Here is a 22,178-nt window from a genome sequence, read left to right on the forward strand (position 1 = left end):
TTCATAATCTTCCAATGCTTTGAGAAAGTCAACCCATCAGATTTCTACATAATGAACAATGAAACAGAAACCACAGGGCACAATTGGACATGTGGAAGTGTAGGTAGGTAGGTCCCTTTTCAGGCCACAAAGGCCCATGCAGAATGGGGGGCATTTTTCTTGACCATCCGACACTGGAGGTGGAGGTGAATGTGGTCACCATCATGCTCTGGCCAATCTACTACCCCCAGAAGGATTAACCCCCTGTTCTCATTTGGAAAGCAGGCTGAGTGGGGTCCCCTACCTGGGATTAAACTGAGGACCAACTGCAGAAGTGTACTCTATTTAAATCTGAAACAGGAGGCACTTTTTTACCTGAAGGGTTGTGGGAATGTGGTTCAAGCTGCCCAAATCATATTGTTGAATATGATATTATGATTTCTGTCAAGAAACTGGTGAATAAGATCCCTGGATCAATTACCTACTAACTACTAAACGGGTTAGATGAATTAAATGGCCTTCTCTCTTTTGCAGCCTTACTGTATGTTCTTAAACAAACTAGGAGATCTGAACATAAGAGGTCCAGCAAAAATTGAATTTAAGAGGATTGGAGGAGGACAAGCTCAAAGGTGGACTTATCAGTAAAAATAACAAACTATAAATATAAACTAAAAATATCCCTAAAACTGGGATATGTCTCGTCAGAGTACATTACAGATGGCCAAGGGCAGGACAGAAAAACCCATGTGTTGTCTGCCAGATCTATTCTCTGAGCAGATAAAGCACTTTGTTATGTTTCCTCGATACAAAAAATACATTTACTAAATTGAACCATAGGAGATCTAAGATAATGAGGTCGCTTGAGGAAAAACGTAAAAATTGGCTGTGTTTTTAGCATATTATTAAGAGTATAATGTGGACAGACATTATATGTTCATCTTAACACCAGGGAATGCAAGCATCCAGCTACTTGTTTTTCACTCCAACTTTTTACGCTAAACCCACAAAAACTGGAAATTTCTTCAACAGGCAAGAACCACTTAAAAAACCTTAAGTAAAGAAAACTGTTAAGAAAAAGGATGCAAAGCTGTTGAGTTAGATAACTAAGATGTATCCACTGCTTCTTCCATTGTCAATATTTCATAAAACCATAAATATTGAAAGAGTGCAATAAAATGGACCAAGAAAATGGTTCAAGAATTTTCTGCCTTTACTTGTCTTTGTTCCAGGAAATATTGGATTTTATCCACTACTCCTGTCATTAGTTCTGTGATTGTTGCTATGTTCCCCAGGTGTGGCCTGTTATGTTTACCGCTTTTTAAAGTCTAGCGCCTCCAGTCCTCGGGATACAACATTAGGGTACGGATGTCGCGAGGCCTGCCTAGCACCGGGATACCCTACATCCGTCTCCTGAGGGCATAGGCCTCATCCCCGACACCTCCCAACACCTCCCGTGTTCTGAGCCCAGGGTCTGGAGGACCTCGCCGTCACGATGTCGGAAAGGACGAACCGAAGAATGGCAGGAGAGCATAAAGAATGGGGTTAGCCCGGGCTCAGCTGTTCAGGGAATGCCGTATAGAAACCTATGCCCTCAGATAGCGGACGCTAGGTGACCTGGTGCTAGGCGGGTTTCAGGACATCCGAACATCAATGCTGAGCGAAGGCAAAATGAAAGACCCAGAAATATATAGCCCCAGAAAGAGAGAAACAGAGAGAACCGGAAATGAGAGACAGGACAGAGAAGGAGCGCCCTCTGGCTGCAGAGGGCGTGACACTCGCCCCATTATCCCAGGATCTCCATGTCGGTTGTCTGTTCGTGTTTTCCCCATTCCCGGGGATTTTAACATTGTCATGTCTCAGGATGGATTTATTGTTAATGGACTCTTGGACTGTGCCCTGATCCTCCTTCGGACCTGCTCGGATTTGGACACCACTCTTTGTTTCCCCCGCTCACTGTCTCATGGACTGTCACTGTTATTTTTTGCACCATTAAACCCCTGTGTGTTTTCCCATACCACGCCTCCTGTTTCCTCCAGCTCTTACCGCATCGCATAGGGTCTACTACAAAGCCTGACATGGACTGGAGACCCTGTCCGTAATGATGTCTTAATTCAGATCACGAAGTTTGCTGGTTAAATGACCAGTCAAGGCCAAATACCTAATCTCCAGTTTGGTTCTGGTGCTGCTTTTTAGAAATGATGAAATGTCAATGCACAGTGTGAATCAATGTATTTTTTTAACATTTTGCTGAATAATAGTTCATTTTGAATAGCATCCAGTCTATTACATCTCTTTTTGAGTCACATTATTACCACTAAAGCTTATGCCTCACATCTTAGGTAGACTTGATTATTTATTACTTTCTAGGTTATTGGTTGGCTGTCGGTTCATTGAGTTAAAAAAATGTGGACTATATATGACCCCTCAGAAAGAGAAATTCTTTGTAATGATTATCAGTATGTTCATGAAATGCCAGCACTGAAGAAATTGAATTTAGGAAAAAAATATCTTCTCATAACAGTACTACTAGTCTCTCTATTTTTGACTAAAAGATATGTCTTAATGCAAAACCAAAATTAATTTAATGTACGGTGGCAATATTTCACAACCTAGTAGCTCTCTTGTTTGTGTGGTTTTTTTTGGGGATTGATTGGTTTTGAAAGAAAATGAAAACCTTTCATAGGGATTTGCAAAACGGGTTTTATTGCATCCAAAATAATGAAAATTCTATTTTAATCCCTGACTATTTACTTCATCTTTATATCCTTATTTTTTCCAAAAGGTAGAAAATGAATGTCTTGCTCTAACTTTTTTCTGAGTTAAATGCAATTATATCTCTAAAATGTTAATAAGTCACCCATGTCCCATGTCTGTGTGCAGATTGTATGTTCTCCCTGTGTTAGTGTGGGGTTTCTTCCCATAGTCCAAAGACACACAGCTAAGTTAATTGGCTTAATGTGTGTGTCCTGTGATGGACTAGTGTACCCAGTCTTGTACCCGTTGCTTGCCGAAATAGGCTCCCATGCCTTTGCAACCCTGAAATGAAAGGAACAATCAGGAAATGGATAGATGGATCCTACGGTAGTATAATTAAAAATTGATACAATATTAATAAAGGGTTATTTTATGTGTTAAAAACATGATGTTATAGATTTGCATGGAAAATGTTGTCCTATGTTAAATGTTAAAAGATGCATGATAAAAAAATCTACTGAAGAAAATCCTTTCTCAACTACGGTCCTTTGCAGCAATTTAAATAGAAAGCCTTATTTTTTGTAATACATCCAATTTATCCGTGTAAAACTTTCAGAAAGCAAAGAAAAAAAACATTTGTTTGTAAAGGGGATAGATAATATTTTTCCCATAATAATTTAAATTCATAAAACATGGGTGGTGCAATGGTCAGCATTAATGTCTCACAGTGCTGGAGGCCCTGGGTTCAGTACTGGACATGGGGATTTATCTGCATGGAATTTAGTGTGAGTGAGTGTGTATGCACTTGTGTCTGTCTTCCCTGAGATAGACTGGCACCCCGTCCAGGGTGTATCCAGCCTTGTGCACTGTTCTTGTTGCAATAGGCTCTTGCTCCCCTGCAACTTTGTATTGGACAAAGCAGTTAGAAAATGGATGGATAAAATAATGTCTGACCATTTTTATTGCAAGAGCCCATTGTAGGTCATAATTTAAGACTGGTCTGTATATTCAACCATTTTACACAATTTAATAAATACAGCAATGCAATGTTATCATTAAAACATAATAATCATAGATGTTCATGATTAATTTGTCATTTTTATAGCATAATATATGTTAAAATGTTACCAGCACAGTTAAGAAACCATAACACATTTCCTTTATTGAAAATATTGCCACATTGTGGCCAATCACGATGATGACAAGGGAACAAGGTCTTTGTTTGGAAGAGAACTATAAACAATTGACTTTGGGTTGCGCCTGAGCCCAGTAAATGTCTGGTTTCTTTTTACTTACAACTCACACAACAGCCAATGATCCTAATGCATTTCACAGAAGATAATATTGTTGCAGTCCAGCCTTAGAAGGGGTTGCAGTAATGGGTAACCTGCCACTAGAGGCCGCTAGATTTTCACTAATCTTTGGAAACAGCTATACATTGGGTGTTGTCTAATAGAGTAGATTAGTAGCAAAGTCTCTGTAATTCTTACAAGAATGTAAGTCAGTTTGTAATTAAATGAGTTTTTAGAGTATTAGTGATGGTGTTTTTCCCTTTTGATGTGCTTTTTATTTTTGTCTGGCCTGAGAAGACACACTGCCTGCAGACTGAATTCACCTTACTTGACCTTTGTGTGTTTTGGTGTGTGCAGACCCTTGGGACTGTCCTGGTTAAGGGTAGGGTCTGTCAGAGATGGCTTACTTTTATGTTCAAGCACTGCACAGGTCTTAAGGACATGACTGGGTTAAAAGATGTGTGTTAAAATATCCCATAGTTTCTAAATCCTCCTACTGCTACTTACCATTTTTCCTTCCCTAACAAACAATTATTTTATAATTCAATGAAATCAGAATCTATACAAGATTATATTCATCCACACATTATACTGCTCTGTATTCCTTCTCCCCATTTACCTTTATGATCAAATTCTGTATACAAATTTCTAAACAGTATCCAAGGCCATGTGTTCTCTGAGAATCAGCAGTGCTGCCACTATATTTTAATTCAAGGACCACAGCAGTCTGCCATGCAATCTTCTTCTCCACATCCTTCCAAGCAGAATTAAAGCAGTGCAGAGAACCAGCAAAAACTGGATCCTTAAGAAAGCAGACTCTAGGAAGGACGTAGCAGGTGAAAGGAAATACTTAGTGCAAGACAATTCATATCCTTCTTCCATTTCTCCCTTACCTTCTGACTTATTCAGCTCTATGGATAACAGCTTCCTTTGTTCATTCCTGATTTCTTGGCTCAGGGTTCCCTCTGCTGGTTTCATCTTTGATTGCATAAAAAACCTTAGTACTAATTCAAATCATTTGATGTGAACAGCTATCCATTACACCTACTGTACTGTATATTGCATGGAAATCACCATGCTCTTTCATTGTTTTGAGGAATGCAGTTACAATACACTGTTATATTCTGTTACCTTCTCGGAACTTCAAGTCTAGCTAGATTTTTGACAGAAGTGCATTCAGTGAGCTACAGTTAAAGCCAGGCTTTCTGGGGCAAGTGCACTCTTGACTAATTTAAATTTACTCGGGACAAGAATAGTTTGCTTTGTGAATAAGTGCGATAAGTTTGGCTAAACCCGCTTGGTTGATGAGTAGCCTCCTGGCCATTGGAAAAGGAGGCTCAAACCCCATTTAGAAGGAGCTAACCAAGTGGTAGCTACAAAGTGGAGATGGGGTGGAGGAGGGATGCTTGAGATGAATGCAGAGGGAGGTGTTTGTGTTTGATATAGAGTACTGTATTTAACTAATTTTATAATGATGGTGATCGGGTACAGCTGTGTGAGATAGACTTGTCATTGTTATCTCTACCGAACTTCATTTAATAACCTCCATTTATCACTGATCCTTGGTTATGGCATTTGTTGAAGTTTTTTTTTTTTACTTTTTTGTTGAAATTAGAAAAGAGATAAAAAAATAACAAGAACCTCATAAAAAATGGTCATTTCCTTTGTCAGAACCACCTTGGTGCCCTTTGGCATTCGTCTCAAATGCACATACAAATTATATTCAAAAACTAAATTTAGACTTTAAAATAATAAATTGCAGACATAGTGTGTGCAGGTCAGTGTACTCAGTAACTTCAGTCTATTAATGTTTTCATGTTCAAGCCAAGAAATTTGACTACTTCTATGAAGCTGGTGATGAAAGGTTGGGGACTGTTATTATAGTAAACCGCGCTACAGAATATCATCATATCATATTACAGTACGTCTGCAGTAGTACTTGTATTGTAGAGGGCTGCTGATGTACGTATTTAGATCAAACTTGTCCGCTAAACACATTTTACAAGATTAATGAATAGATTTAGAAAACCATGACATTTACTTAGACCTCATCACTCCAATTGGCGCATTAGGCCTCCAAAAGGTCCCACTATTTCCTCTTGTCCTGGGCTACTTTAGATGCTTCCTTCCAACTGAGCCCCAGTCTGTCACAACTGTACATCTCCAGGTTATCCTTGGTCTTCTTTTTAATTCTTCCCTTCTGCTGTCTAGTACAGGGTCTTTGTACAAGTCCACCTTTTCTTGACGAGGTCCACCATGATATTTTTCTGATTGCATGTTTCGTTTTGTTACAATCCCAGGTGTCTAGGAGTAAAGGGGTGTAACATTTACAGTAGGATGGGTTTGGATGCAGGTGAGTTTCTGGTGAGGGACTTAGGAAGCGTGACAACAAAAGTTTGGTGCAAAAGTGATTTAAAGTGAATAAGTGACTGGTACGCACACAAGGAAAAGGAACTTGAGCGGTGCCAAAAGGAAAGAAAATAACAAACAAAATGGAGCTGGCTAATAAAGTGAGGGGAAGCTGACCTAACTACAAAACAAAACCCTGAACACTTGGTCTTCGGTGTCTAATGCCCTAGCTAACCTTCACTGACTAGCCAAAACAATACAAGACAAAAGGAACTCACCAGTCCTAAACTAGTGTTTCTAATACAAAGATCAACTATGCGTGCACAATGTACCCGACAACCTTTACTAACCCTTTACACAAAAGTTCACACAAATACACAAGTGAGCTAGGAATAGAAATAAGGGAAAATGAGAGTCTACATAAGGAATAGGGTACAAAAGGGCACAGAGGTTGATAACACGTTTGGGCAAGGTAATGGTGAAATAAAGGATAATACAAACAAACAAAAGTACTGTACAAGGAGGAGACGAACACAAACCAACAAAGCTGAACAAGTAATAGATTTATTCCATGCTGAAAAAAAGAAGAAAGAAAACACAACGTTTCAGCCGTGGAGCCTTCTTCAGGTGTGTCTTCAGCTGTCTTCAGGTGTGTCTTCAGCTGACGCAGCTACCCACCTGAACTACTACAATAAAGCTGAAGCTATATGGAAACACACACACAAAGCGAAATGAATGAAAACGAAGAGAGACGAAGCCTGAAGCAAAATAAAGTAAAACGAAGCGGAAGCTGAGCCAAGCAGAACCGAAGTTGAACGAAAGGCCCTCTACATTCTGAAAACCACCAAGTTAAATGCTAAAGAAGTTGAGTTCTGATTGGCCAAGAAACTGATTACGAATGACATAATATGGCAAGGTGGATGAACCAATGGGGAGGGAGAACAACCAAAATTTGGAACATAGAAACAAAAACACACACATGGACCATGCAGGGACGTAACACTTTTATATCTTGATTATTAACTTTCTTGGGCCATCTGACTTTTAGGATGATTTTGAGAGAATCAAATTTTGAAGTTAATCATTGTTTCATTTGTGATGTTCCCAAATACTGAATGATATAGAAAAAAGCTCTTGATCTTCAGATATTGTTTGATTTCCATATTGGCTTTAGGGTTGCAAAACCAGCTCTCCTCTTGTTCATGTAGGAATGCATGTCTGCAATTATGCCTCCTCTGTCTTCTACAATACTATTTAGGTAGATGAAGGTGTTTATCACATAAATATCCTGGCTGTTTATCTGTAGTGATTCTGATGTGTCTATGTTGATTTTCATCTGCTTTTTCTTTTATGTTGATTCAGAGTCCAATTTCCCTGAGGCGAACTTTATATGGTTAGTTTTGAGTTTAATTTGTTTGAAAGTGCTTTATAATAAACAGAGATCTAGCACATGTGAAAGCCCTTCTAGTTGGGTTTTGAGTGTCCATCTGATTCTAGAACTTTTTTGTCGCATCTTTTTCGTGGCCCAGTTCAGGGTATCAATCCTGAACTGATAAACTTGTTTGACCCTGAATCCCACTAAAAAAAATGAGTGAGATTGCCTACATGTAAGCAGTAGAAGTTGTTATATAATGCTCTGAAAAGGCTGTTGATTTTAGGGGGTGTGCCATAATGGTGTAGGATTTTTTCAGAGGTTTTCTCTGTGAACACTGTCAAAAGTGTAATTGAGGAAATATTTAGTGGGGCGGTGTGGTGGCTCTGTCGCTAAGGATCTGCGCCTGTTGCTGAAAAGTTTCCGATTCATATCCCCTAGCTGGCAGAGGAATCCTACTCCATTGGGCCCTTGAGCAAGGCCCTTAACCCCAACTGCTCCAGGGGTGCCATATAAATGGCTGACCCTGGGCTCTCACCCCCAAGCTTCTCTCCCTGTCTGTGTGTCTCATGGAGAGTAAGGTGGAGTATGCAAAAAGACAAATTCCTAATACAAGAAATTGTAAATGGCCAATAAAGTGATCTTATAGTCATTGAAAGATTGACCTTTGGGAAACCTGGCCTGCTCCTCACTTCAGTTGTTGCTACATTGTTACTTGCATCAGTGTTAAAAATATTTGAGTTAAAACTTTGGAGACAGTTGTCAGAAGTGTGATAATACGGTTAGAACTGCTGCACTCTGAAGCAGTTTGGGTGGGGTTCTTTGGGGTTCTTTGTATAGAGTCTGCTTAAAATGTTCTGCCCAGCTTTGGTTAGGTTGTCTCCTTTTTTGTTCTTGATTGGTGTTGGTAGTGTGTGGCTCTTGCAGATCAATTCTTTTGTTTGCTGTAAGTGCTTTGGAACTGACTGGATTCCGTTCCAACAGTGTCTTACTTCCCTCCTTATCTGGGAATATAAAATAGCTTTCAAAAGGACATGACACAGTTAAAAGGCAACATAACAGTTGGACATTTTACCATCCTGAGGGCCAGTTGCACAGATCTGGGGGTCTAGGGGTGTATGGTAAATGCTTCCCAGTGAAGCCTCTGCTTCCTCAGAGCTTGTGAAAATACATGGGAGGGTAGCTGACTTCCAAGATAGCAATCATGGCTGTGTCTGTTGTGGTTCAGGATTGTACTAATCCATCTGTGTCTCAGAAAACATCTGCTAGCTTGATTCCAAGTCAAACCCGAAGCAAAGTCCAGCCATCTACAGTACTTTTTAAAATAAACTAAAGTTCTTCATAGGTGACATATTTTGCATTTATATCAGATAGTCCATTAATATGAAATGTTATATTTATTATATTAATATTTAAAAGAATGTTTAACTTCAGAAAAAATCTGTTTTATAGTATATTGTTTTATATATAGATATAAACTATTTAAGTACCTCATAAGGATTTTCATTTAACTAAGAAAAACTAAACTGAAAAAAAATTGAAAGAAAAAAATGTATATGTATCTGTACTATGGAGAGAAATAATTAATATTCACATTCCCAGATTTAATAGTGACAAAATATTTACCACTATTGCAAATAAAATATTTTAGAGTGGAAAATATTTAATGAAATTCATAAAATGTGTGCATTCAGTTTCTTTAATTTTGGAGGTTTAATTTTGCACAGGTATTTCATAAGAGGGCTGCCGATGCCTAAATCAATATTGCTTATATGCCAGCAGATGGCCTCATCCTGTCGTATGCACATATCTCATTCATTTCCTTACATTAGAATAGAACACATTTACACTTAGCCAGAGATTCAGGCCACCTTGCCTTATAAGAAAGGTTTATGATCATTGCAGACTAATCATATGAAGACATGGATGACACATCAACTTCAGTACAAAAGTGATATAGTAGCATGGGATGACAAAGAAGAAAGATGTATAGTATCAAGAAGAGAGTTGCAGCATAAAGAAGCATTTCATTAATCATTTTAATTCATTCAACATTACTGATGCAGTTCATTATTCCACATATTTTCAAATTGCATCATTGCCTTTCAGCACTGCTCATTGATGTTTTCCTACTTTCCAAGCAATCCTTCAATCTTTGAGCATGTCATTCAATTTTGGACAGAGCCAGGAGAAGGTGGAGAATCCATATACATGGAGAGGTGGATTAATCCAACAGATGAAGAATGCTTAGACACTAAAAGCATTGTTAGAAACCCAAATCAAATTCATCTTCAACAGAAATAAGTAGAATGTAGAAATTTAGAATTTAGAAAATAGGAAAAATTAAGAAGGAAAACTAAAGGAAAATAGGTCACTAGAGACTGTGTAAAGTCCAACATTTAGCAATATTAAAAAGAGTAAAAAAAAAACTAAATAAAAATTTTAGAATTACTAAGAAATAACCAGAAAGAATTGCAGTAGAGGAAAACAATGATGAAACATGTTTTACAAATGTACAGCTTTTAAAGCTACAATAATAGTCTGTGAGACTTAATGGTATTGGTACTCAATGAATAAAATGAAATAGTAAATTAATATTTTATGCAAAATAGGAAATACTTCTTTCGCATAAACAGCTGTGGGCATTGGGAGGCATGATTGCACAATGGCCTATGTTCCATTCGAAGGAGATTCTATCTGCCTGTCGTTTGTATGCTTTCCTGTGTTTGCAAGGGTTTTCCTTCAGGTGATCCGGTTTCCTCCCACAATCCAAAAACATATTAACTGGTTATTTAGCTTGTAGGAAAATTGGCCCTGCATATCTGTATTTGTATCTGTGTTTGTCCTGTAATAGACTTGCTTCCCATCCAGTGTGTACTGTATCTTACCTTGTGCCTATTGCTCCAGCTCTCCCATGACACTGTATTTGATTAAGCAGTTAGAAAATGGTTAGGGTTCTAGGTGTTTGGAACAGGTTCCCCATCTAGGTGGCTCAAACTTCAAGTACAAAATTTTAAATTGGCTGAATGACCTCTTCTGGTTTATTGCCTTTCTTATAATAGCTAAAGGCAACAGTAAAAATGTCTTCTTGCCACCCAAGATGTAATTAACTATTGCCAGCACACCCAAGATGAAAGTGCAGTTAGGAAATTGGGTGTGTCTTCCGCAACAAAGAAAAGATAGCCATTGGTTGTAATATGCCCTTGTGTGTGTTATCAGCCAAAATTACAGATAAGCCGATAGCATGTGTGTCTAAAGACAGATAATATGAAAAAGCATATGCTTCATATTCTTCATGTCTAGAACAGGTTTGCTTAGAATTTAAATATGATTTCAATACCTGATCTCATATACTGTGAACTGAAGCAGTTTGTCTTTAGGAAATTATTGTATTTAAAGGTGTGAGGATATACAGTAGTATTGCTTTTATAGATTGATTACATTTGAAGTTGAATAAATGGAACAAATTGGGGAAATGATAAAAGTGTGTGTTTCTGGAGACATATACAAAATAAGTTCTTTTATGTTTAGTTTAGCACTCCAATGGACTGGGGTCCCACCCAGTATGTACCCTGCTTGTGCCCATTACCAGTTGGCTCCCCAGTGACACTGAATTGGATGAAAGGGTTACAAAATGGATGGATGTTTAGTTTAAGAAGGAGAAAAGGCATGTTTAAAACTTTTACAAACTAAATTGTTATCCATACAGGGAAATTATAGACTTGATTCCTAGTTGCATATTGTATATTGTATTTTAAACAGGAAAAGTAGGTGCAGTAAATGGATAAAGAAAAATATGATAATACTCTGTACCCCAAAAACTTTTTTTTTACCTTCACCATATTCAACAAACAAATACCCACTTTCCATTTAACTTCTAGTTTCATCCAAAGTGTAGGATTTGATTGGTTGTGAGGTCATTTTTGAAACATAACAATCATTTGAGAGGATGTACCATCCATGACGGTAACAGTTATCCATTGTTTTCTCACAGTGAGTACCTATTCAACACAAGTCCAATGTGCACCAGAAACTCCCAAAGATGTTGATAATTTTACTATAAGTAGTTTTGCTTGGATGAATAATACAGTGACTTATGTATTCTGTACTGCAGCCTCTGACATTCGACTATACAGTATCATTGCTGGGAGTGGTTTTCAGCTCTGCAAAGTGAGGCATTAATTATTAACTATACCTATTTGTTATCGCCTTTGCACAGGGTGACTCGGTTTGTATGATATTAGTAAGACAGTTTGATAAGAATTTATTTTTCCTTGAGCGAAACTCTCCACTACTCATAGAGAAAATTTGCTTCAACATTCTGGCACCATACACATTTTGTTATATGCATCGTAAGCCAACATGTATAATATTTAATGACAACATTTTAAGTGAGGAAAACATTGTTGATCTTGAATTCCAGCCAAGAAAAGATATTTTCTTCTTAAAAAATAAATCAGCTTGATTTATTTGAATTGGCAATGGACAATATGTGTCCAATAGAGATTGAATCTGGGACTTCAAGCTCCATAATTCCAGATTCTTTTTCAAGAGTTTTGAGTTTTCAGTAATGTCTTCAATCATAGTACTGTTAAAACAATCATTGTTACAAAATGTGTTAAGGTTTGAGTTTAGAATGTTTTACTTCTTGAACATGCTAATCATTAGCACTGTTGTTTTCATGTAAGGCAAGTTCACGTGAACATGGAAACTTATATTAAGAGAAGATGTTTAGTAACCCAACAATTTATATTCTAAATTATATAATGAACCACCTGTCTAGTCATGCAGGCCTTGTTCTATAAGAATAAGCTACCTGAATAAACTATAAGAATAGCCACTCTTGACAAGACAGAGTGCTCAGCTCCTTTCCTCATTGGGTCTGCTGCTTGTGAGATAGAAGGAATCAAAAGTACCCTGAGAAAATACATGTGAGCACAGGAAAACATACAAACTCTGTCTCTGACAGGAAAAACAAACAGATTGGGTGGATGGTATAGAAGAATGGTGTCAGATAAGTCTAAATAGCCTTAACTGGCACTAGACAGAACATCATGGAAAAGCATGGTCAAATAAGTAATGGGCAGTGTGCCCACGAAAACTGATGATGATGTCTTAGAAAATGACTGATGATGATGTATGTATTAGAAAATATTTAAACCCCCTCTAAGGGATGCAATGTGTCAATATTTTTGTCGTGTTTCATTAATGGGTTTATTAAAATTCTTGTGTTTTAGAATGGGGCCCATCTGAATTACAAACTTGCTCACTGAAAGTACTAAATGTCACGATGTATCTGACAAAGAACAAAGAATTACTCAGAAAACATGAAATATGATTATTTTCTTTCCAATCTAATCAACCCAAATTTTCATTGCTCCTAATCTGGCTTGACTGAATTTTAAACAAACCCCTGCTGTTACACCTAAAACCTCAGAAATAGCTGAAAGGCAGGATAACATCATCAAGAACAGCCACTGGACCATAAGTAGAATGCAGACTCGTAAACCCTCATTCATAGCAATTACATGGGTGGACTCAGACTATAAAACCCTCTGTAACACTGTTGCAATTGGAGCACTGTGGGAAATACACCTTGCATGTGTCTCCTTCAGTATTCTCTGGAAGTGGCCATGTTCGTTACAATTAAACTCTACTCAAACCGTGACTGGACTGCGCTGTGAATCCTTGCAATCCTATAATCTCACAGTGTTCCTGAATAGAATGATCAGTTTTTGAGGTCATGATGTGTGGGACATGGACCATATATTTCTCCCACCCTAGTCAGTTTTTGTCATGTGAACCCTTTGCCTCCAAAAGCAACAACAATGGGTTCTTTCTGCTCATGACTGGATAAGGAAGGGCATGATTTTAAAAATAAAAGAGATTCATATTCACGCCTAGCTCAGTTACTTCAACAAATAAACCTGAGCAAACATCTCGAATCCATATCTCAAACGTGAAACTGGGCCGCGTCAGCGACAGCATTGAAATTAATCGTAGCTTTTCTGTGGGTGTTTACCATTTGGGACATGAGGTGATAAGTGATGTGAGAAAACATTTTTATTACAGTTAAACTCAACTGAGAGCTCAGTGGGACACAAGCAGAAAAGAAAAGGGGTGACAGCAGACAAATCCAATTACAAAATGTCGCTTTCAACTCTACATTTTGCTATCCTGTTCAGCTTTCTAGGTAGGTTACTTGCATCTTAAATAAATTCACACATCCATTTTAAGAATCTCTGGGATTTATGTTTTTGGAATTACCTGCTTCTTTTTACTAGAAAGCAGCATTACATTAGTAGGAAAGATAAGTAGATGTAAGAAAGAGATATTCAGCTGTTTAGTCATTGTAAATGTTTTATAACGGTTAGAAAGAGATCATGTTAGCTATTTTTCACTTGGAATGGAGGCTAAATGGATCTCACCTGGAGTTGAGATGGTCTTAATATCTATTACAATTTGAACATTTGTTGTGAATAATTTTCACTGAATGTAATGCTAACTTGCATCAGTTGGATATTTAACTTTTATCAAAATTGGAATACAAAAATAAAACACAAAGTTTATCAGCTTTGCATTCCATTCAGGTTTTGGAGGGAAAATGGAGCTATAACTGAAAGGGAGAACTTTTATGTCAAATATTACAATGGGTGTTGAATAGTTAAAAGAAAAATTAATCTCTTTGCTAAAAGTGGATTTGAAATCTTAAAATTGTTTTCTTGGTTATATTTGGTATACAGTAATTACTGGTAATATTTAAAATACTACTATTGTAAAGACAACTAGAATATTTTTTCTGACTACAATGAACATACATGAGTTGTAACTTTATTCATTATCATTGTTTATATTATATTATATATTAATATAAGCATTTTTATCTCCTTCTGAGAAGGGTAAGGCTGTTTTAGCATTCATGTGGAGGAATACAGGTTTAAAGATCTATGTTTAACAATTGTGTCTTTATTGTAGTCTATCTTAAACAACTTCAGATTATTTTTTCTTATGGATGTAAAAAACAGATCAGTACATTATCTGGTGGAAAACTTTGCAGAATTAAAAGGAATTAAAAGCTTGGATATTAAAAGTATAATATTGTATTATAAAAAGTATAATATAGCCTATGACGATATTGTTCGTGATAGGCTATACCACTTTTCACTGGAGCTCTGGGGCCTCAGTGGTGCTGCAAACCTTCTCCGTGTAAGAGTAACTGCTAAAATCTTTCTACAGTCCTTCCCAGTTCAGATTCCAACCCTGGTAGCAATTGCCACTGCATGTTCTTAGTAGCATTTCAGAAAAACTCGCCAGAAGACACCACAATTGTGACTGTTACCATTTATTACCATTAATTCACAAGTGACTCATCATTGGTACTGCTTCAAGGGTCAATTCCATCTTACTTGAAATAAATTGGAATTTAAAATTTTTCATATTTACCCAGAAACATTAATGAAGTAGATGATTACTCTTGTAAGTCCCTTATAACATTGTGGCCATTTTGCTGCGTTTTTGTTATGGTTTGATCTGTGATAGACTGTATTATTTTAGTATAACATCTCATGGATTGGAGGCAGGATTAGATTTTAAACATTTTTCAATAGAAATTAATTTTTAAATAGAAGTTAATAATAAATATCTGAATAAATAATTTTTAAAGGCAATTGATTTGGAATTATTTTAAACAATTGATATAATTTTGATCATAGCTGTATTTTTGGAAAAATCTATTGATGTGTATTTATTTTTTATACTTTTTAATTGATATTTGTTGTATTGGCCACATGGATTTATTGAGGTCATATTTTTTCTTCTAAAACAAAGATTTTCTTCATGTGGAATGCTAGGAGTAAGGAAACTCTAGCCATAGGTTTTTGTCCCTGTTGAAGGCTTGTGTTTGCCAAAAGTGTTAATTATCTGTTCTTATCTGTTAATTAGTGTTCTTGCCCTGTACAAGAAGGTCAGAGCCAACTCTATTTTCTTAGGAGGCTCAGGTACTTGTGGTGTGTGTGGAACACTGCTACACATTTTTTATGAATCAGTGGTGGCGACGGCCATCTTCTACGCTGTTGTGTGCTGGGGTAGCAGCATCATGACAAAAATACAAATAGGCTCAATAAACTTATCAAGAAGGCTGGCTCTGTGTTGGGGATGAGCCTTGACTCCCTGGAGGTGGTGGCTGAGAGGAGAATGCTGACCAAGCTCACAGCCATCATGAACAACGCCTCTCATCCGCTTCATGGGACTGTTACTGGGCAGCGGAGCACTTTTAGCAACAGACTGCTCCAGCTATGGTGTTCAAGGGAACGTTTCTGCAGGTCTTTCCTCCCGGCGGCTGTCAGGGTGTATAACGCTGCCCTAGGCTAGGACTGTTAGCCCTTCATTTGCTCGTCTATGGACAGCATGTTTGCTCCATTGTACTTTTTGGACAATCAGTCTGTATAAACCTATGCACATTTTGAACATATTTTATTGTTTTTACAGTGACTATGATCACACACACCTATGTATTTATTTATTTTTTATTTATTTTATATTTATTTTGTTGTCCTACGGGATTAATAAAGTCTTATCTATCTACATCGAGAAAGTATGCCCAATTGATTCTACTACTTACAGTACATTGTTGTTGGGTTTTTTTACTGTACAGTGCTTATAAAATCTTTGCATGCACAGTTATTTTCTTTTTCCTTTTTAAGAATATTTTTTTATTTGAAAGGTTGATTTTGAATAATGCCTATTTTTATATTGTTGTTTCGATTTTTTTAGGAGGTGCTCATTTAGTCATCGTCACAATTCCAGAAAAAAATATAAATGTAACTGATGGCCAGTCTGTGACTCTCCTGTGCACTTTCACCACTACGGCATCTGAGACAAACTTGAATATTCAATGGAGTTTTATTTCATCAAAGTCCATGACCCCTGTCCAGGTATGATGATATAAAGCATATTACATTCTCAGTTTGCTAACAATCATTATTACTGTATAATTTATTTGAATATTTCTAAAGCATATATATATATTAGGTAATGATTTTGTGTTCACAATTAGGACTGCATTTTAACCAGAAGAATATATTTGCTGTTAAATGTTGTTTGTGATTCACCATCTGTAATGAATAAGACTAAGACAAATAATAGCAGCACATACTTAGTTTATTCCCTCATGGAAACATTATTTATTCTACAGCATATGACAGTAAGAGATGCTCAGAAAGAATAAAAGTACAAAAAGCCCATCTACTGTAGGTCCTTTAGTTTCTAGAAGCGAATTATTTTGCCATTTCATCAAACAGCATACAGTAGTATCAGCTTCAACAACATGCTGATGGCTAGGAAGCTTATTTTAAATTCCCACAACCCTTTGTATTCTACTTTCACTTTCAAATCTGCTTAATCATAGTTTGCTCTTATGGCCACTGGTTTATGGTTCACATTTGATTCTGAAGATGTCCATTGAGTTGATTGTCAACATCTTTCAGGATTCCGAATCAGATCCTACTTGAGGATTTGCACACAATTGCATGCTATTGCAATGTACAATTTAACATAACATCCCTCTATTTTAATTCAATACTTTTAAATGTGCCCTAATATTTTGTTACATGTTATTGCATTTCGGGATTGACTAGAGAAAAGTGTTGCATCAATGTAAACAGACTTTTACTTTCACATACACTAGGTGGGTTCTCCAAGCTCAGTGTTTCCATCATATACTGTACAGTATGTATAGTTTATCTGTTGTTTTAGAACATGCTTATGAACTCTGAACTGCTTTCTTCTTTCAACCAGAAAACAACAAATTGTGGAATAATTTGTTTTGATTTTTTAATGATTCTTCAATACTTTTCTCTGGGATGTCTTCAAACAAATAAACATACTGTAATTGTGCTTAATTAATTTGGCAGCATACATCATATGCTATCACAGCAGTAACAACTTTTAACAAGTCTGGAAAACAAAAAAGGGGAAGTGTCACATACACATTTAAGGGCAGCGTTTCAGTAGCAGAATACAATGCACAACGCTTCATAAAATATAAACAATGCTTTTAATTGGTCTAATCTCATAATGAAAAAATGCTTGGGTTTCAATCAAGATTTTCTAGAAACCCATTAACATAATTATATGACACAGCAAAAAAAACACTGAATACAAAAGAGTAAAAACAACCAATTATAAATGAGAAACTTGGCCATTAGAAACAATGATTGCCAAGTTGCAAGAAACATTGGTTGAAAAAGTGACTTGTAAGAAATCAGTTGGGCCTTTGAGGGTTTTGCATGTTGTTTGGTACCATTATGTACCAGCAGCAGATCATGTTGTGAAGTGTGAAATTTTACACCTAATGAGTCAAGGGGGATCTTTTCTGCCCAGAGTAACTAAGGTTAACACCCCTTGTCTTTTGCAAATTTTCAAGGGACTTTTAATGTACAAGTAGTCAGAAAATCAGTTTAACACTTCAAACAAAGAATGCTGCCTTTGATATCACCATGTTTCCTTTGGTTTGGACATTCTGGTCCAGAGTGAAAAGTGGCACCTACTGGTCCACCAACACTACTTACAGTACAGCAGCAACCTGTTTTTCTTCTTTCTGTTTTTTCTGTTTCTGTTTCTATTTTTCTGTTTCTGTTTTGAAAGGAGTTCTTAAAAGTGAATTTAAGGGTCTTCCTTTATAGTATTGACAAGAACCAAGCTATTTTTCTCAGATCTGACAACATCAGACTACAAAAATTGCTATTGTACTTCTTGAAAATAAGGCTGCATTTAAAATGTATTGAGTTCTTACATTTTAATCAAAAACCTTTACAACTGACGTAATGTATGCTGTCAATGAAAAATACAACTGACAATGTATTTATGTACTGTACATGCAGACAGTATTTTTATTAAAATTAGCACGTTTGAAACAATACCAAAAGCTGGGAAGGTTCAAGTCACTATCTTCTGTTTAAAGTTATTTGTGACTCACCATATATAATGAATCATAGACTAACAAAATTATTTGCTGCATATTCTCAGTTTACTCTCCCATGGAAAGGAAATTTATTCTATATGACAGTAAGAGATGTTCTTGAAGAATGTAAGTACAAAAGATCCCATCAATACTGCAGTTTCAAATAACTATCTGATCTGAAAAAAGTTTTTAAAGGAAGCTACAGTAATTTCAAATTCCCACAAGCTTTTCTGTAAAATGTTTTCTCTTCTGTTTTGTGAGTTAGTTTCTGAGATCTGATAGAATCAGGCTACAAAGTGCTATTACTGTTGGCTGCTTGAAGATATGAATGTTTAAAATGTATAGAGTTCTTAAATTTTAATCAAAAAGACTCTACAACTGACTTTAGTTGAGATTTTAATAAGACACTATTTTATACATCCTAACTGTGTTTTTTTATAATTGACAAAAATACAAAAGATGATAAGGTTCAAATCTAGATGGATGTAGATATTGTATATGCACTTGCAATACATTAATCTGCTACACAACAAAACTTTTATATCTCAAAAAGTTGAGTTAACTAGTACTTGTATTAAATAATAATGTTACTCTTTCTGAAGTTAAAGCTTTTTATCCTCATCATTCTTATCCTTATCCTTCTGATGATTGTGGTTTCGGCACAGTAGCAAGGGACAGTTCTTTGAGTTGCATACTTGATGAAAGACAAATTAGTTGTGCTTTTGTAAATTAGATTACTCTCCTTTATTGTTCTAAAAAACAATAAGAACAGGTACCGTCACAACAGTTCTCTAACTTCAGATTTAGGTCTTCAGGTATTTTTAATGGACAGTTTCAGATTAGGCATATAATAAATAATTTGTTTGCAGTACTATATGTAAAAATACTTCTGTAGGGAAGAAGATCAATATTAAATGTTCATTTTAAAACATAAATTTATTTCAAGAAATATTTTCTTAAGTTAAACATATTTATCAAAATACCAGGCTTGGTATTTGGTATTTCTGGCTTATCTTGATATTGACATACTTTAATAACAATGAATGGATCGATAAATGGAGTGTCTGGTTATATCTGCTATTAAAAAAACAACATACAGTAAGCATCTTTTTTTTTTACACGACAATGTGTGCTTTTAAAACAGTTTAACATACATGTTTGTCACCAAAGAATTTGAAATCTGAAAGACCTGTCAGACAAGCCTGGTGTTTATTGATATTAATAGAGAATAATGTCATCAATACATTAAAACATAATCAATACACCATTAGTAATCATGTACAATAAGTAATCATGTAGCTTGGCTTTTGGACTACCCCCCGCTCTCCATCAGCCAAGCACTTTCAGGGAATTTTCCGATTTTCTTGGCTCATCCAGTTAACTCCATCATTCTTGTCTATACAGACATTTAGTAAAGCATTTAAAAGAGGCCTGTTTCCCTGTTGTGAAGTGGAATGGTATTTTAATATAGAGGTTAATATTTTCAGTTATGGAGCACAGAAATGGTACAAATATTTTATTCAGTTATCTAAAGGACTGTAGTGTAACTTGGAACCGTATAGTGCACCATACTGAATCCAGAGGAAATTGCAGGAAATCCATGATTAAAACACAGTCAAGCCACGGTAAAATAATGAAAATCCTATGTTAAACATACAACAATACACTTTCTAACTAACCAGCAAATTAGTCGATCTGCCAATAGAAAGTATCTTAATGGGTTTAATTTTTTCTAAATACAAATAACAGACAGTGTAGTTCATCATCTGAGTTGATTACAGTTCTCAACTAGGTAGAAGAACCGTAGAACTGTTGTTCTATAGTTAACAAAGCAAAATCCACTGCATCATTTCATTTTTAAATTCAGTTTTTAAAATCATTTCTTAAGACCTTTATAGGCAATTTGGGATAATTAAGAAATCTAAAAATTCCATCGTAATTCTATTGTAAATTTCTCTCCTGTAAGGAATATAACTAAAATGGAAGTATTACCTACTAGCTACCTATTAACTGGATCATATCTCAATCCACTTTAGTGCAATACTGGACTTAAATATTGCAAGTTCCATTTTTAAGCCAGGGGATGATAACTGTCTTCAGACAATCAGTCAGTAACATTTGCACACAATAAGCTTTTTGTAGAGTTGAAATTATACCAGTTTAGGTCACTTAAATATTATATTTGTAATCTCAACAATAGATTCTCAGACTAGCATATTTTCACCCAATACAGCCTTCACTGTGCCCCAATGCTCAGAAATTGGATCAGTCTTCCAACAATGTTTGTCTTGACATGGTGTATGGGACTGATAAGCGTGGAAGATGTAGCTGGCAAAACCAGGTAAGAAATGTTCAGCATGGACATTTGTTCTGCCCTGCAAAAATAGATAGATAGATACTTTATTGATCCCGTGAGGGAAATTGCAGTGCAACAGCAGCTTAACACAGACAACACAGACACAGTGTAACGAATGATACAATAATAATACTAATACAATACATACACTACAATCAGTACAGTGAGAAGTGTACTAAGAAGAGTTACTCACGGTCCAGAACACACAAAGAACAAACCAAAACAGAACAGTACACAAAAAAGTCGTATTGCACAATATGACTATAAATATAAATGTATTGCACAGGTCCCTGGCATATATTGCACAAAAACGGTTTTTTAAACGGGAAAAGAAAAAAGAACAGATGTATCAGTTTACTGTTCAGTCCAGAAACAGGTCACTGTCAATGTTGCCTCTGCCCAGACGCAAGGTGGATGCATTGTACAGTCTTATTGCAGAAGGCAAGAATGACCTCCTGTAGCGCTCCCTGTCGCACCATAGATGGATCAGTCTATTGCTGAACGTGCTCTTCATTTCTACAAGCATGTCATAGCGGGGATGGGAGACGTTGGTAGGAAACACGGAAACATGTGTTAAAGGGCAAAGTAGAGCATGTCCACTCTGTCACAAAAGGGCAGCCAAAGGAATAGACAGAAACAAGAAAGAGGTTTCTTTCGTATCAGGTAGAGAAGAGTGGCATTCAGAACATCTGGGCTTGCAGGGGAACCAGAGCCAGAGCCTATCCAGGGAGGCAACAGGAACATGGCAGGATACACAGGATACTGTACATCTTGGATGGGACACCAGTCCATTGCAGGGCGGATATACAAACACACTCACACAAGGACCAATGTTCCCAGAAGCCTATTAGCCTACCAGTATGTTTTTGGACATTGGGAGGAAACCCCCATAAACACAAGGAGAACATACAAACAGCAGATAGCACCCTAAGTCTGGAATCTAACCCAGATCTTCAGTGTTGTGAGGCAGCAATGTTAGCCCATTGTACCACCGTGCATCTTAGGCTTCCTAGGCTTTTGCCATTCATCCTAAAATAATGTAACTTCCATTTACAACTTCTGCTAACTGTCTGCCTCCAATACCTGATAAATGTAGTATTTCAGAGTACAGTCAAGAGAAAGATGCTCTTGATTGGTTTCACCAGTAAGAAACATACAGTATGCTGTGCTCAATTG

The 22,178-nt window shown here is 36.5% G+C and overlaps 1 protein-coding gene across 1 annotated transcript in view; it reads left to right on the top strand.

Moving 5' to 3' along the window:
* The first annotated feature begins 1,471 nt into the window (after positions 1-1,471).
* LOC148828528 (V-set and immunoglobulin domain-containing protein 1-like) overlaps positions 1,472-22,178 on the top strand; it is a 30,885-nt gene continuing 10,178 nt past the window's right edge. The window contains exons 1-2 of the mRNA XM_088926042.1: positions 1,472-1,520; positions 16,459-16,619. Of these exons, the coding sequence (XP_088782168.1) occupies positions 1,472-1,520; positions 16,459-16,619 (210 nt within the window). The remainder of the gene's footprint in view (positions 1,521-16,458; positions 16,620-22,178) is intronic.

Source organism: Atractosteus spatula, chromosome 9, assembly GCF_055471065.1.
Source record: "Atractosteus spatula isolate fAtrSpa1 chromosome 9, fAtrSpa1.hap1, whole genome shotgun sequence".
Taxonomy (NCBI): Eukaryota; Metazoa; Chordata; class Actinopteri; order Semionotiformes; family Lepisosteidae; genus Atractosteus; species Atractosteus spatula.